Source organism: Cannabis sativa, chromosome X (genome assembly GCF_029168945.1).
Source record: "Cannabis sativa cultivar Pink pepper isolate KNU-18-1 chromosome X, ASM2916894v1, whole genome shotgun sequence".
Taxonomy (NCBI): domain Eukaryota; kingdom Viridiplantae; phylum Streptophyta; class Magnoliopsida; order Rosales; family Cannabaceae; genus Cannabis; species Cannabis sativa.
In genome coordinates this window covers 15,993,670-16,008,844 of record NC_083610.1, presented here as the reverse complement: position 1 = coordinate 16,008,844, position 15,175 = coordinate 15,993,670, and the positions used below count along the sequence as shown (strand labels likewise).

The 15,175-nt window shown below is 29.5% G+C and overlaps 2 protein-coding genes across 2 annotated transcripts; one reads left to right on the top strand and one right to left on the bottom strand.

Moving 5' to 3' along the window:
- Window positions 1-7,483: 7,483 nt before the first annotated feature.
- Window positions 7,484-10,338, top strand: LOC115703468 (uncharacterized). The gene is made up of 7 exons (XM_030630782.2): window positions 7,484-7,730; window positions 7,984-8,054; window positions 8,356-8,464; window positions 8,794-8,876; window positions 9,225-9,383; window positions 9,487-9,588; window positions 9,876-10,338. Exons 1-7 carry the CDS (start codon window positions 7,658-7,660, stop codon window positions 10,026-10,028), a joined length of 750 nt encoding a protein of 249 aa, XP_030486642.2. The 5' UTR covers window positions 7,484-7,657; the 3' UTR covers window positions 10,029-10,338.
- A 1,380-nt stretch (window positions 10,339-11,718) lies between these two features.
- Window positions 11,719-14,003, bottom strand: LOC115703436 (DNA damage-repair/toleration protein DRT100). The gene has a single exon (XM_030630780.2). The coding sequence runs from the start codon at window positions 13,735-13,737 to the stop codon at window positions 11,779-11,781; it is 1,959 nt and encodes a 652-aa protein (XP_030486640.2). The 5' UTR covers window positions 13,738-14,003; the 3' UTR covers window positions 11,719-11,778.
- Window positions 14,004-15,175: the final 1,172 nt, after the last annotated feature.

Here is a 15,175-nt window from a genome sequence, read left to right as displayed (position 1 = left end):
ATCAAAAAAAAAAATAAACATCATTAATAAAAATAAAAAAATGACTCAACATCAAATCTTCAATTACACGATACATGTAATTACTCAAACATCACATCTTTCAATTATAAAAAAAAAAAAAATGACTTTTTACGAGGGAAAATATGATTGTCTAATAGAGCTAAAATAATATGTTTTCAGTGTGATGAAAAATTAAAGCAACAATTTTGTTAATATCAAAAAGTTTAATTCAATTAATCTTATAATCTTAATTTTACTCTTTCTAGAATCAATATATGAACAATAATTTGAATTAATCTTATAATCTTAATTTTTAATTCAATTAATAATTATTTGTCACGTAATTATTAAGTCTTTTCCCTTTAATTTTTCTTTTGTTAATGATGCTAATTTATTCATATTTTGATTTCTACAATTTTTGTGTTCAGACCATTAAGGTAGTGTTCTACTATGGGATCTAACGAGTTTTGCCTCTTCGCTAATGGCCTCTAAGAGTTCAAATTCCAGTATTGCATAAATCTTCAATTTGTTCTATTTCTTATATTAACTGAAATTTTGCTACTTTTTTTTTAATTTACAACTTTATTGTTTATATCTTATTAGGGACATTCATGGAAATTAGAGTTTCTTTGAAATATACAATTAATGAGCATTACTTTTTAATCATAGTGTGTTTTCCATGGTTGAAAACCTCAATAATCTCTATCATTTGATATCAAATAAAATAAAATTATCATGATGTATACATTATGGTTATTTAATGAGTAATTAGCGTGTTAAAATTGTCAAGCTGATATTTAGAATTGTTTATAATTAAATTGTTTCTTTGTCCAAATTAATATTAAGTATATTTATATGTTTATAGGTTTATCTATTTTCTCTTAGATCAATCATACTCATATAGACATGTTATTTTCATTTTGTAATTTAGATCTTCTTAGTCATTATTTAGTTCACTTAAACCTTTTCCGATTATGGTAACTGAAATTTAGTTTCTTTTAGGTACTCCATTACAAAGATCTGTATTACATGTATTATTTATTTTTGACTATGAGGAGGTGGATTTTTTTATTGGGAAACATATAGCGTGACAAATTATTGTTCATATATTGAATAATTATTGTTCGTATATTGAATTCTTTATTCAAATAATTATTTTTGATTTTTACGTGATTATTTATTGTTCATATATCTAGAACCTTATTTGATTAAAGTTAAGATTATAAGATTAATTAATTTGTGATTTCTTCCTATACACATAATAATAATAATCTCACTTAATAACTAATAATAGTTTTTTCTTTAATTTTTAATTATATAACTTTCAAATAACATAAAAAAAAAATTAGCATAAAATTTAGTATACGTGCCTCGCACGTAGTTTTTTGCTAGTATATATATATATATACTAGTAGAACGCCACGTGCGAGGCACGTATACTAAGTTTTATGCTAGGTGTGTCTTGCTTTATTTAAAAACAATACAATAAATAATTAAAGAAAAAATATTATTAATTATTGTTTAAGATTATTAATATGTATATTCAATTAATGTAAATAATATTGTTAATAATTAAAAGTAAATACTGGATACAATATATGAATGTTAATAATCTAATTGCAGTTTGTTTTAAATTAATCCAAAATTAAACCAAAAATTAATGTTCAAAAAATAAAGCATACAATTTAAATTTGAGTTAAATAAAAAATAATATTAAAATTTAATTTCTAAATTGTTGATAGGTGAAGATAACACATGTGTAAAAGTTGCAAAAAAGAAAAATAAGGATACTCTTAATGGTTGGATTTTAATTTTCTTTTGCAAGACAACAGTGTAATATTTGTATTTTGTATTTTTCATTCTAGCTGAATCTGCTCGATAAAGTTATTAATTTTCATGTAAGATGGTAAGATATAGTGTCAATAATTACTTTAATAAATAAAATCTACTTATGATACTCAAGTACATTTATTTTATTTATTTAAAACTATATCTATGGAATTCTTCAAACCTAAATTGGTGGCAGGGGTATTGATGAAATAAAGGAAGAGGAAGAAGAATCGCAACAGATGAATTGTTGTCATAGAAGAAAATAATAGCAATGTTCTATTTCTATATTAGTAAATAAAAAAAATACACAAAATAATACTTACAATTTAGAAAACAAATGACCTCTTCTAATGGGTAACTTTTGGTCACCTATAATAGATTAGAAGGAGAGTCTCGTGTGCTTAGTAATTAGTTTATTTTTACATTTTATTTTAAATCAAGATATTTTTAATTAGTATATTTTTAAAAAGTGACTCATGAATTTCTCATAAATTATTTTATTTTTAATAATAAACTATTTTATTTTTAATATAAATAAAAAGTCACCCATAAATTTCTCATAAATCAAGAATTTTGTTATATAGACACACTTTATATAGATTTATATAGAATATATATATATATATCTCAAAAACTATTTTATTTTTAATAATAAATTATTTTATTTTTAATATAAATAAAAAGTCACCCATAAATTTCTCATAAACCAAGAATTTTGTTATATAGGCACACTTTATATAAAATAGATATATATTAAATGGAGAATTACTCATTTTTAAATAAGTGACTTTGCATTTTTTTTTAAAAAATACATCAAATAAAACTTATGAATTAATAATAAAAAAAATAAATAAATTTGTATCTAACTAATTTTAATTCAAATGATATATTTTATTAAAAAAAAAATATTAGTTAACCTATATAACTTCTTATAATCATTTAATTAATGATATAAATTTATTATTTAAATTTATTAGTTTAACTTATTTAGGTTGTCTGTCTCATAAGGACAATCTATAATCAAGAAATAAATCACACCTTGTTGGCAAAATCTCTTGATGAAGTAGAAGAAAGAAGATATCAGACCAACTTAAAACTACATGCCTACCAACAAAAAGTTATCAGGTACTTCAATAAGCTAGTTAAGGAGAGAAAATTATTTGTAGGATACTTAGTGCTACGAAGAGTATTCCTGAATTCTAAACATTCTACAGCAGGAGTGTTTGAACCAAACTGGGAAAAACCGTACCAAGTGATAGAAATCATAAGCAAAGGTGCTTACAAACTGGACAAGTATAATGAATGGTTCTCCTACCAAGGTATTGGAATGGAGAATCTACTACTAGTAGCCCACTTGTACAAAACGCTACTCTTCGGTAGTGGTTCCTGCAACGTCTCACCATGTGGGAATTCAGAAAAGAGCTATATGACCACCACTCTTCAGTAGTAGCCCTTGCACGGTATGTCGGGGAAGGGAAGCCAAAACGTGATTTTAAAGGCAAACTTACTATTTGTAAGCTTTTATTACACAAAATGTACATTGCACAACAACAATAGATATGTAAGACTAATTAAATGAATAAAAGACGTTTCTTCAGTTCAAATTGTTGAAATTTATTTTACTAGGATCTAGATTTACTAACATGTATGTTGATTGTAATTCTATAATCTAACATCCTAAATATGAATTTTCTAAAAAAAAAAGAGATAAACACATAAGATATTAAGAAATCCTTACATTGACGGCAGCAGAATATAATGACTCATTCCATTTAGATCTCTAGCATTTGATTCATGTCTGTAGCATAGCATTATTAAGATCTGAAGCTAGATCTTCCCTCTGTCAATTTGGTTAGACACAGTCTTCCTCACTATGTTAGGTATTACTTTGACACGAGTGAGCATACTCTTAATTCACCATAGGCTTCAAAAATTTTGAGGAAGAATAAGTGGGAATTTTGAAAATAGAAGCTCTCTTTATTTTCTAATTGTTTGACAAAGGGAGTCTGATATTATGAAAATAAGAGTCGTCTTATTTTATTTATAGGGTTTCAACTAGGGTTGGGATTTAAATTATATGAATTAAAAAAATAGCTTAAATTAACCTTAAGTGGTCAGCCATATATGTGGACCTCGCATGTTTTAATTTTGTCATTTATTTAAACTCATCTTTTTTTTCTTCACAAATGTCATATTTTAATTCTAACTCTATAAATGTCAATTCTATCTATTTAATGATTATAATTAATTATCAAATAAAATTACCATTTAACTTATTTATAATTAGACCTTACAAAGTCTCTTAATTAATAAATAAATCATAAAACCTCTTTTCTTCTCAAATAAGCCCTTGCTTAGTGAAAAATTTACAAACAAGACATAGTCTTATTTAGAATTATAATTAATTAATTAAAACCAATTAATTGAGACTACAAAACAATATTAACCCAGTTAGTGTGGGGACCATGGCCCTACGTAATCTCCCAAGAAGTAGATCCAAAATTTACCAAATAAATTTTCTAACTTATTAATTCTTCTTGACTCCACTATAGATTCAGAATTACGCTCTTGATTACATAGAATGCTTAATATACCAAAAAATAGATGCACTTTGAATTACCCATTATTTCAATATAAATAATTAAAAATCTCAAATTTTGCACTCACCGAAAATACCCCTGAAATCTATCCAATCATTCAAACTTCACAGGGTACATATATAGCATAAATACAATAATCCTTACGTAACAGAAATTAAAATCAAGCCCTTAAATGGAAAACACCATTAATATTTGGACTTAAGCTTTAAAAAGTTCCAAACTCGATTTCTAACTCAAATTCAACAAGTAAACCTCAAAACTAGTCTCATAGCTACCTGTTGACCGAGGTTTTCGGCAACCAGTTAAAATTATATAAGAAAACCTGTAGAAAGTTTAATGCATGGGATTTTTACGTGGTTGGGGTATTAATGAGCCTTAGTCCATGAGTCTTTTTATTAATAAGAGTATTTATTATAGAGAATGTTGTTGGTGGATTTCTCTCATATTTTCTCTCTTTGATTCCTTTAAACCCAGAATAAATGTTCCACCCCTTTTCAGTCTGTTTGTGGGGTATTTATAGTGTTTTTCTGGGGTGATCCCTAGGAATGGATCACTTGTCTTTCTATGTTAGCTTCATAGGGGCACATATTCCCAGCAAATACAAAATAGGAAATACATGACCTACACCGTAGGTATCTTAGGAGTTAGGTGGCTATAATCTTTTATCCCCTTTTGATTGATGTGATTCCACATAAAGTGGTCGTCACTAGCGTTATTAATTATAGTGCAATAGCCGAAAAAGGGGGGTTACACCATATGTCATGTCGTTTATGGAGATTTCAATACGTCTTCTCCCATGCGGCATTAAATGCGAGGTGACTGTTCAAGAGATCTCTGCACCTCCCGAAACTTCCTTAGCATACCTCCGGCCTCCCGGAGAGTAGAAATGCTTCTTGTGCTCTCCTCTGGGAGACACCTCCCTGAGATACTCCCCTTTCGCCTAGGACTTAGTCGATTTTTCATGTGTTGATTCTTACAGATCCACGTGTCAGCTCTATCCAGGTCTACGTATTTTGGGAAAAAATAAGGGTAACACTACCCAAGAACAATTCTATGAAGTCAGAATCTCCATAACCGCTCTAAATCACAAAGCCACTATATAAAACCAATCATTTTTAACTTAAAATAACACCAATCCTTACCTTAAGCTTTCTCTTGTCAAAGATTTACTATCTCGCTACTACTGGAACTTGAATTACAAGGTTTTAGGCTAAAAATCAAAGAAAATTGGATAGTAGGAGTGAGGGTTTCGTTGTACCGAAGGAGGAGAGTTTCGTTCGTATGTTTATATTTTTAAAATATAATATATATTAAATTGATAAGAATAATGTTTATTATTAATAATATTAATAAAAATTTTATTATTAATAGTTATCTTATTATTTCTTAGCCACTAAGAAATTTTATTCTAGAGTATTTGGTGAACTCCGAGTACTTCAAAATACTCTGGTATTTCTAAATTCAACTTATCTCAATAATCCCATCAATATTAATAACTAAAACTGTTGTGACATTTTTGGTCTCCAATCGGGTCTCCAAGGTTGCCGAATTTGAAAATATTTTTATTTTACAAATAATTATATCTACATATTCTAAACAAATCTCTATAATTAACAAATTACGCTTATCCACTTATAGAAAATTTTATAATTTATGCTAATTAGGTTAGCAAGATCATAATCATACTCATTACTACCTAATTAAACCATAATATATAATAAACCCAAATTATTCATAATTAGTTTTTCGAAATATTACAGGAGCCATGAAAAAAATGAAAATAAGATGAAGAAAAATTAGACAAAGAAATCAAATTAAAAAAATATATATGTTAATGGAGAGAAAGAGAGAGTTTTTGATAAAGAAGAGAGTGATAGATTATGACAAAACAACCGTAAAACAATACTAAAAAATCAAAAAAAATAAAAGAAAAAAAAAAGAATTAAAAAAAAACTAATTATTTTCTGCACTACCTCATACCAGATGCAATAGATGTTAAATTTGCAAGCTCAGTTTTGAAAAATCAGAATAAAAAAATAATACTCTTATTTTTCTCAAAAATGTGACTGAAAATTTTAAAAATTAAAAAAAAAAATGAAAACAAGATGAAGGAGAAGAACTGGACAAAGAAATCAAATAATAAAAACATATATGTTAATGGAGAGAAAGAGTTTTGATGAAGAAAAGAGTGATAGATTTTAAAACCAAAAAAAACCTAAAAGAAAAATATGAATAAGGAGAGAGAATAATGAAAAGTAATAGAAAGTAGTGTAAAAAAACTGCAAGCTACCACATGTGTGTTAAAAATGAAACAAATTTTTTTTATTAAAAAAACTATATATTAGTATAAAAATAAAATAGTAAAAACCGGGTAATATTAAAATTGAAAAAAAACAGTATAGGGTATAAATTTTTGGGTGATTTTACAATGCACCCCCTTAAAATGGATGTACTGATGCACCCTTAACTTGTTTCGATATCTGGAAGAACTTTTTAGTCTAACTTTTTTTCATATTCATGTACGTTATAGTTATATAAGATAACCTATAAAATTTTGAGAAATTCAAAATAATTAACAATATAGAAAATAATGTTCAAACAGTCTATTTTACATACGTATAAAATAAAATAGTTACTCATACAACACACTGTTTGAACGTATTTTTCAGCGTGTTAAACTTTTCCAAATTTCTTAAAATTTTGCAGGATGTCTTAAATAACTATAACGTACATAACTATGAGAAAAAAATTGATTAAAAAATTATTTCGGATGCTAAAATAGATAGGGTTACATCAATATATCCATTTTAAGAAGGTTCATTGTAGAATTTTCTTAAATTTTTAATCTATTGGATATGTGAACCAATCAACACTCTTATTTAAAATAATTATTTTTTTAAAAAAATAAATAAATGCTCTAACTAGTGTGAAAAAAAAAATCAGAAAGTCAGAGGAGTCCCGTAAAGAAAAAAAATCCTGTTAGGTACACGTGGCACAATTCCCAGTGCGCATCACGGCATTATTAATGTATTAATATAATTTTTTTTTTTTTCTGGAATATAAAATTTCAATTTAGCATCACATAACAGGAGAGGATATTCGGCATTATTAATTTTTTTTTACAGGACTTTCGTCGAACACTTAACAACCATCCATAGAACCATAAACAGAGGTGGAGACGAAGCTTCAACCCCAGAAGTAGCAGATCTACTCTTATTCTTTCAATCATGGCGACCGTCGATGTTCTTCAGAGAGAAGAAGAATTTCGTCTTTCCCCTCCTATTATTGACCCCACAAGAGGTACTTCGATATTTCTTGATTTTAACCCTTTTCTTAGCTCGAAAATTGAGCAAATTATTGCATAAAAGTTCAAAGCTTTGATCTTTGGTTGATGGGATTTAGTTAATTAATATTTATATAAATATGTACATATAAATATATCTTTATCTTCATTTTTGTTAAAGTTCATAACGTTGATGCGCCTATTAGAAAATCCCAGAAAAAAAATGAACTTTGGATTTCTGGCCTTTTCTCTTACTGGTGTTATTGGCAGGAGAGAATGCAAAATCCCGTGGATTGTCAATTGAGAAGAAGATAGAGTTTCTTGAAAACTTGGCTGGAAAGGTATTTTCTAATATTAATCTTAAAACCAAATAACAATTTGAAACTTAAGCTGGTAGTTTTGCATTCATTTTTTAAGGAAGAAGTTCCTAACCATAGTACTATATAATCTTTTTTGACCATTGACAGAGAAATCCCATTTGAAATTTATGCCACTTGGGTTATAATTCACAATAAAGATTCTTAATAAATGCTTTCATTTATTCTTTAATTCTGTCAATATTTTGAATGGTTGAATCATACATGAAGTAATTTTTGTTATAATTCACTATAAAGATTTCTTTTCGTTTGATCTTTTTGGCAGGTTAGCAACCGAAGATCTCGTAGGTGGTTAAATGACCGCCTTTTGATGGAACTTGTCCCACGTTTGAATGCAGAAGAAATTAGAGGCCTGTTTTCTCCACCACCGTGGGGTAATCATATTCAGACAAACACCGTAGATATGTTTATGATTTTCAACAATGGCTGTTATCTCATTTTTAGTTTCCAAATCTTGACTCTGATACAGATGCAAACTAAAACTACCACTTTGTTTGTTTTATAAAACACAACGATCCCGTTAGAATAAAAAAGAAAATGTAAAGAGAGAACGGTAAGAATGAAGTATTATCCCGAAGTTGATTGTGATTGGGATTAATTAGCTCCTGTTATGTTTCCTTGTTTGATTGTCCAATTGCTGCTGTAATTTTGGCAGTATATATATGTTTTTTAGCGTACTTAGGTTCTATATCTTCTGTTACAGGTAATGATGTACCAGAGTCACCATTTTCTATGACTAATGCGGTAGAGTGGGACAAATTTAGGAATATAGACATGGACAAAGAGGTATGTTTGAATTTATATCCATCAAATCTAAATTTAACATCTCCAAGGTTCATCCTATGAAATTTATTTGCATTTATAAACTTAAACATAAACTGCATATAAAATTTATTTGGCCATAGAGAACCGGAGCAGCAATAACTTAGCTATTTATGACTTAACTTACATAGAGTGCTTTTACTATCATTAAGAATGCAACTATTGTGTTGAGGTTATGGTTTTTCACCATTATATGTTCCTTTTTTTAATTTCCAAATATCCATTTTTTACATTCCAAAGTTACATTTTTATGTGATTTGACTCAGTTTGTTTGTCGGTAATGGTTACACGCCTGCACTCCTTTTTTGGCAGGCTAATTTTATTGATTCTCTAAAGGGTTCTCCTGCAAAGAGCAAAGGCCAAGTTGATCCTGATAAGATGGCTGTCTTAAATGCTTGGCATAGAATTGATTGTCGTACCAGAGATGCACTTCGGCGTAGTTCCCTTTGGGTACTTATTGAGGGCTATGAGGTATACCATCTTGTGCATTGTTCTGGGTTTCATTAGTGGATCATCTGTTGTTTAAGACCACTGAATATGCTTTTTTTTTTTGTTTGTTTCTCATTTTTTCCAGGACTGCATACGGACTTACATTGCAGATAGTGGAGAGGAGGATGTCCTCACCCTTCGGGTCCAAGACCCTTTCCATAGGTTGTTGCTGCATGGTGTTTGTGAGGTTAATTTTCTCTTTACTTTCCTCCCGGTCTTCGGAAAATCTATCCCATACTGTATTGTGTAACTAGCTTCAAAAACAACTTCCTGGGGGGTCTGCCTCTTCAATGAAAAAAGAAAGGAAAAAACCCTTTCAAGTTTCTGCTTGTGGTTATTGTTTTGAAGGGTGACAGTTGATCTAATATGACATTTTGCAGCCACTTAAAAGATAAAACAGAGTAGAATTACTTAAAAGAAATTACACTGAAGTATTTTCTTCCTATCTAATACCTGTAAATTTACTGTTAACAGTTCTACAATTTGGAATCGGTGACGGTGAAAAAGTCAGAAGATGCAGAGTCTTCTAAGACAACCAGGATAACAAAGAAGAAAAGGGGTGATGTTGAAATCCCAAGTATTCATCTTTCACATTTTTTAAGAATGTCCAAGGAAGGTGTTTGGTAATTTATTGGCCAGGGGAGGGAGGGGCATCCCTATTCCAGTGTACTTTGAATAAAGATGTGGATGCCCAATCTAAATGTAAAATATTTTATTAGGCTGTCCAGTTTATCACCTGTAAACTTGGTTTATGGACAGTTTAGGTTTAGAATCATTTGAAAGCTTTAATGTACGAATAGATATGTGTTGTATTGTTTTTGTAGTCCCAGTTATATTGTCTCAAATTCAATGACAGATACTTTCAATTCTTATTCATATCTTTCATTAATGTACAATTAACTGTGGTTTTTTTCTTAATAAAATATTATTGTGAGCACTACGTAATTTTTTTAAAGTATAAAATAGAGCATTGATATTAAGTATTATATGATGCTCAACACTATACCCATATATGATGCTCAACACCATACCAATATAGTGCATTGTGATTGGTTAACGGTTTATTATATTTTTATTAAATTAAATGATATAGAACCTAATATTAATTTGCACCAATAACAATATACCACATCAAGCACTACGGGTGTTCTAACATTTTCAATGGGATTGTCCATTAGAGTGATTTTGGTACATATGCAATGTGGTCAAATTTTTAAGATGAATTTTACATGAAGTGTTGTTATATAAACAATGACCACGTGACTTTTTTTTTTATTTTTTTATTAAAAAAAAAATATTTTATACTTTCAAAATTATTAGTTTAATGTGATGTGAGACTGATAATTTTTAGAGTTGTCAACTATTGGAGTATTTTTTTTAAAAAAAATGTGACAAATATTATGTAGATGAAAGAAAAAATAATAAAAAAATAATATTTAAGATGATGTCTGTATTTTGGCAACTATAAATATGAGCATCTACCATGGGAGTTGCCTATTAGAATGGTCTTGTCACTTATACAATATGGTTTAACTTTCAAGACAAGAATATAAATGTTGAGTGTTGCCAAAAGAGATGGTCATGTCATCTTTTCTTTTCTTTTTTTCTTTTTTTTTTTAAGGAAAAAAATTTACTTTTACCAAGAAATTTTATTAATTTAATATTTAAAATGTGATATATGAGACCATAATGAGCAACTTTTAGAATTGTCAACCGTTAGAGTACTTTTTGTACCAAAAAAAATGTACCAAATCTTATGTAGATGAGAGAGAAAATAAAAAAAGAAAATTAGAATATGTTATTTTTGACAACTATAGATATTGCCTCCCATTAGAGATGCTCATATTTCTCTATAAAGTAATTTAGAATAATTAGCAATTTTATCTCTTGAATTTTCAACAATACTTATTCTGTCTGCTAAAATATACTGGTTGTTAAAAAATTTCGAACAACAAAACTAATCAAAACTGCAAGTAAAAACAACGCCAAATACTATTTATTTTATCTCCAGCAGTCGCAAACAATTGATTGTGATGAGCCTCACTCCATGGAATTATTTAGCAACATTTCTTTCAATTTCAGCCAACTTTGATCACTTCAACCTCTTAATGTTCTCATCATTTCAAAGAAATTCATGTCAAGAAAATCAGCATCAGAATTTCAATTCTAAGACCTTTAATTAGAATATCAGATATTTGTTTGTGATCATAAACCTTTAGACCTTTAGAATTTCAATCTCTTTCTCTGAGTTTGAATGTGAATGGACTGGGAGTAGCCCACATATTTAAAAAATAAGAAGAAAACAAGAAAGAAAGAATGAGATATAATTATATATTTTTATTTTTAACATAGCTAATAGCTAATGTAGTACAAGGTTTCATTTACATGGCATGAGAGGTTTCCCACATAAGCCTTTGTTACCAGAGTAAGTACTTGGAGGAAAGTTACTGAGTGGTTTTCCATCAGGAATTTCCCCAACCAGAAGATTATTTGATAAATCTAACTCTTTCAACTCTCTCAACTTCAAATACTCATCAGGAATTTCTCCACTGAACTTGTTCTTCTGAAGTTTCAGTGTCTCCAATGATCTTAGATTTGACAAAGCTTCTGGCAACTCTGAACTCAGCTCGTTTGAGCTCAAATCCAAAATCTTCAACGACTTGAATCTCCCAATGGTTGGTGTCAATTCACCTTTCAAAAGGTTATTTGACAAGTTTAGCAACTGAATCACAGGTGACTCCTTTTCTTCTCCTCCACTACTATGCTCAATTTCCTCTATTCCACTTGTGAAACTGTTATCAGAAAGGTCTAGGAATGTTAAAAAACCCATGTCAAGAACTTGGCTGAATGATCCAGTGAGATTGTTTGAATGAAGATCAAGAACACCTAGTGCCTTCAAATTCGATATGGAATCTGGGATTTTCGATTCGAGTGAGTTTCTGGAAAGGTTCAGTAAATAGAGCCTAGTAGAATGGTTGTCAAGCCAGGTTGGTATTGAGCCAGTGATGTTGTTACTTGATAAGTCCAGTTCTTGAATTTGGTTTGGAATTTTCTTCAACAACTCTTGTAGTTCTCCTTCAATTCTACAGCCCGCCAAGTAAATCCGAGAGAGTGAAGAAAGCTGAGTAAGCCAATTCGGTATAGAGTTGAGGTTCAGAGAATTGAATGACAAAGCAAGAGTTTCAACATTTTGGAGGGAAGACATTTGAAGTGGCAATGGCCCTTCAATCAAATTATGTGACACATCCAATAAATTGAGTTGAGAAAGCTGACCGAATGATTCAGGAATTTGACCCGTGAATCGATTCCCACTGAGATAAAGCTCTGACAAAGACGACAGATTACCCAAACTAGAAGGAATCTCACCTTCAAGATTGTTATAACTTAAAGAAACTCTCTGTAGAGACACCAGACTTCCAAACGTGGCTGGGATTTTCCCACTGAGACGATTTAGTTGAAGTCTGAGAAAGCCTAGTGATTGCATTTGGTTTTGGTTTGATGGGAAAGGAATCGAACCCTCGAGAGAGTTGTCATTTAGGTACATAACCGAAATGGAGCTCAAATCAGCTACTGATAATGGGATTTTCCCAGACAAGAGATTTGATGATAAATCAAGCTCTTTCAAAGCCTGCAAATTTCCAATCCTCTCTGGTATATTTCCAGTTAGAGAGTTGTCTTCAAGATGTAAATATTCCAAACGGGTCAAATTCGAAATCCCATCTGGAATCACTGCTGAGAATTTGTTTGCGTTGAGATATAAACTCTTGAGATTTATGAGGCTTCCCAGGCTGGAAGGAAGTGGCCCTGAAAGCCTATTCTCATGGAGAGTTATTTGTTCGAGTTTAGATAACATACCAATGCTTTCTGGAACTTGACCAGTGAGATTGTTGCCATGAAGATACAGCTCTGTTAGATTCTGAAGATGAAGACCAATGGAAGGTGGGATTGACCCAGAAAGCCCAATGAGGCCACTGAGATCAAGAACTTGAAGAGAAGACAAAAGTGTTATCGAAGGAGATAAGATACCATTCATCTGAGACTGAAAAACAGTCTCATCGGTTGAAATGAAGCCCGGGAGACGAAGCACTGTGACTCTTCCACTCCCAGTGACATTATCACATTCTACTCCTTCCCATTTGCAGCAACTGAGACTATCGACCCACTTCATCAAACGACCAGAAGAATCATAAGAAATCCCAGATTTGAAACTGGTTAAAGCTTCGAGGTCATCTGGGTTACATGACATTGACACCTTAACACTATCATGTCCTTCTCCAAGAGTAAAGACATTATGAATGAGAAACACTAAAACCCAGAAGCAGTAACGAATACCCATTGTGGATTTTCACAAGTCCTACCTACGCCTAGCTCTTATCAGCAATTTTAAAAAGTCTATTGAGTTTACAAAATCTGGACAATGAAGGGAAACAGAACAGCGGATAGGTCAAAATGTAATGTTTGTTTTCTGTCTTTTTTGTCGTCTTTACAGATTGTAATTGCTGAAAAGCATTTTTGCGTTAAATCATGGATGGCCCTCACTCCTCACTCCTCACTCCTTAAGTAACGGATTTATAAAGAATATATTATCATTAAAATAAATGTCGGAATATTGTTCTTAATGATTATAAAGTTGTCGTTTTGGTAAGGAAAAAAAAAATCCAATCTGTGTACAGTTACTTTTGAAAGAGTCAATAGTTGGTCGTGGTAAGTAATAAGAATCTTTCCCTCAAACCAATTGGACTAAAAATGCATTTAATTCAATGTTTCCTAGCAAAATATCCAAATAAAAAAAAAAAATTAAAAAAAAAATAGGTAAAACCCTCCAAATTTGGTTTGAAGTATTGAAACTCTTGCATAATTACTTAAATCTCAAAACCATATAAATCATATTTTTGGATTTTTTTTTAAATTAATGATCTTCCAAATTAAGATTTCCAAAATATATATATAAAAAAAAATTTGCATAAAAGAAAGAAAATTACCCCACATATTATTTTTTCTAATTTTTTTTTTCAAATTTACGGTTTGGGTTTTTAAAGTGGTTACAGCACTAAGAATTTTTTTGTTGCAATTTAGGTTGCTGCACTAAAAATACAAAAAAAAAAAACAAACTATTTTAAAGTATAAAAATAAAAAAAAAAACTCTTAAAAATAATCTTGCATCACTTAAATTTTAAAACCATATATATCACATTTTTTATTTTTTCTTTAAATTAATGATCTTCTAAAACAAAAAAAAAAAACATTAAAAAAGAAAACTCTTGCATAATCACTTAAATTGTAAAAACCATATAAATAAAAATTCTTTATATTAAAAAAATGTACTTATACTCATATACTGACTGCACACTCAACTTTATTTATAACCCTAAATCATATTCTTATCTCTCGAAGTCTCCATCCTCTCTCTTATTTGTTTTTTTTTTTTTTTAAACAATCTCTCATCTGTTTAAAAAAAAAAACAATCTCTCATCCCTTTTCTTCTACTACTTAACCACATTATTTTCTTTCAACCAACACTTTTATTCATGAATGATGACCATCAAACTCATCTTGATGTTGATAGGTGGTAATGGATGTAACCTCATGTCTTCATCATCATGTGTTAGTATTTATAAAATCAACATATATATATATTCTTTATTTATATTTTTGTTATATGATTCCTTATTCATATTTTTGTTATTTGATGATATTTTGATAATAAAACTATGTGGAAAGAAGCTACAGTTTATTGTATTTATCTGAGATAACATTGATCCATTTATATTTAC

Coding starts and splice junctions, on each gene's coding strand:
- LOC115703468 (XM_030630782.2), top strand. CDS start 7,658: ATGGCGACCGTCGATGTTCTTCAGAGAGAAGAAGAATTTCGTCTTTCC. Junction 8,465..8,793: donor GTTTTCTCCACCACCGTGGG/GTAATCATATTC, acceptor CTTCTGTTACAG/GTAATGATGTACCAGAGTCA. Junction 9,589..9,875: donor TGCTGCATGGTGTTTGTGAG/GTTAATTTTCTC, acceptor TACTGTTAACAG/TTCTACAATTTGGAATCGGT.
- LOC115703436 (XM_030630780.2), bottom strand. CDS start 13,737: ATGGGTATTCGTTACTGCTTCTGGGTTTTAGTGTTTCTCATTCATAAT.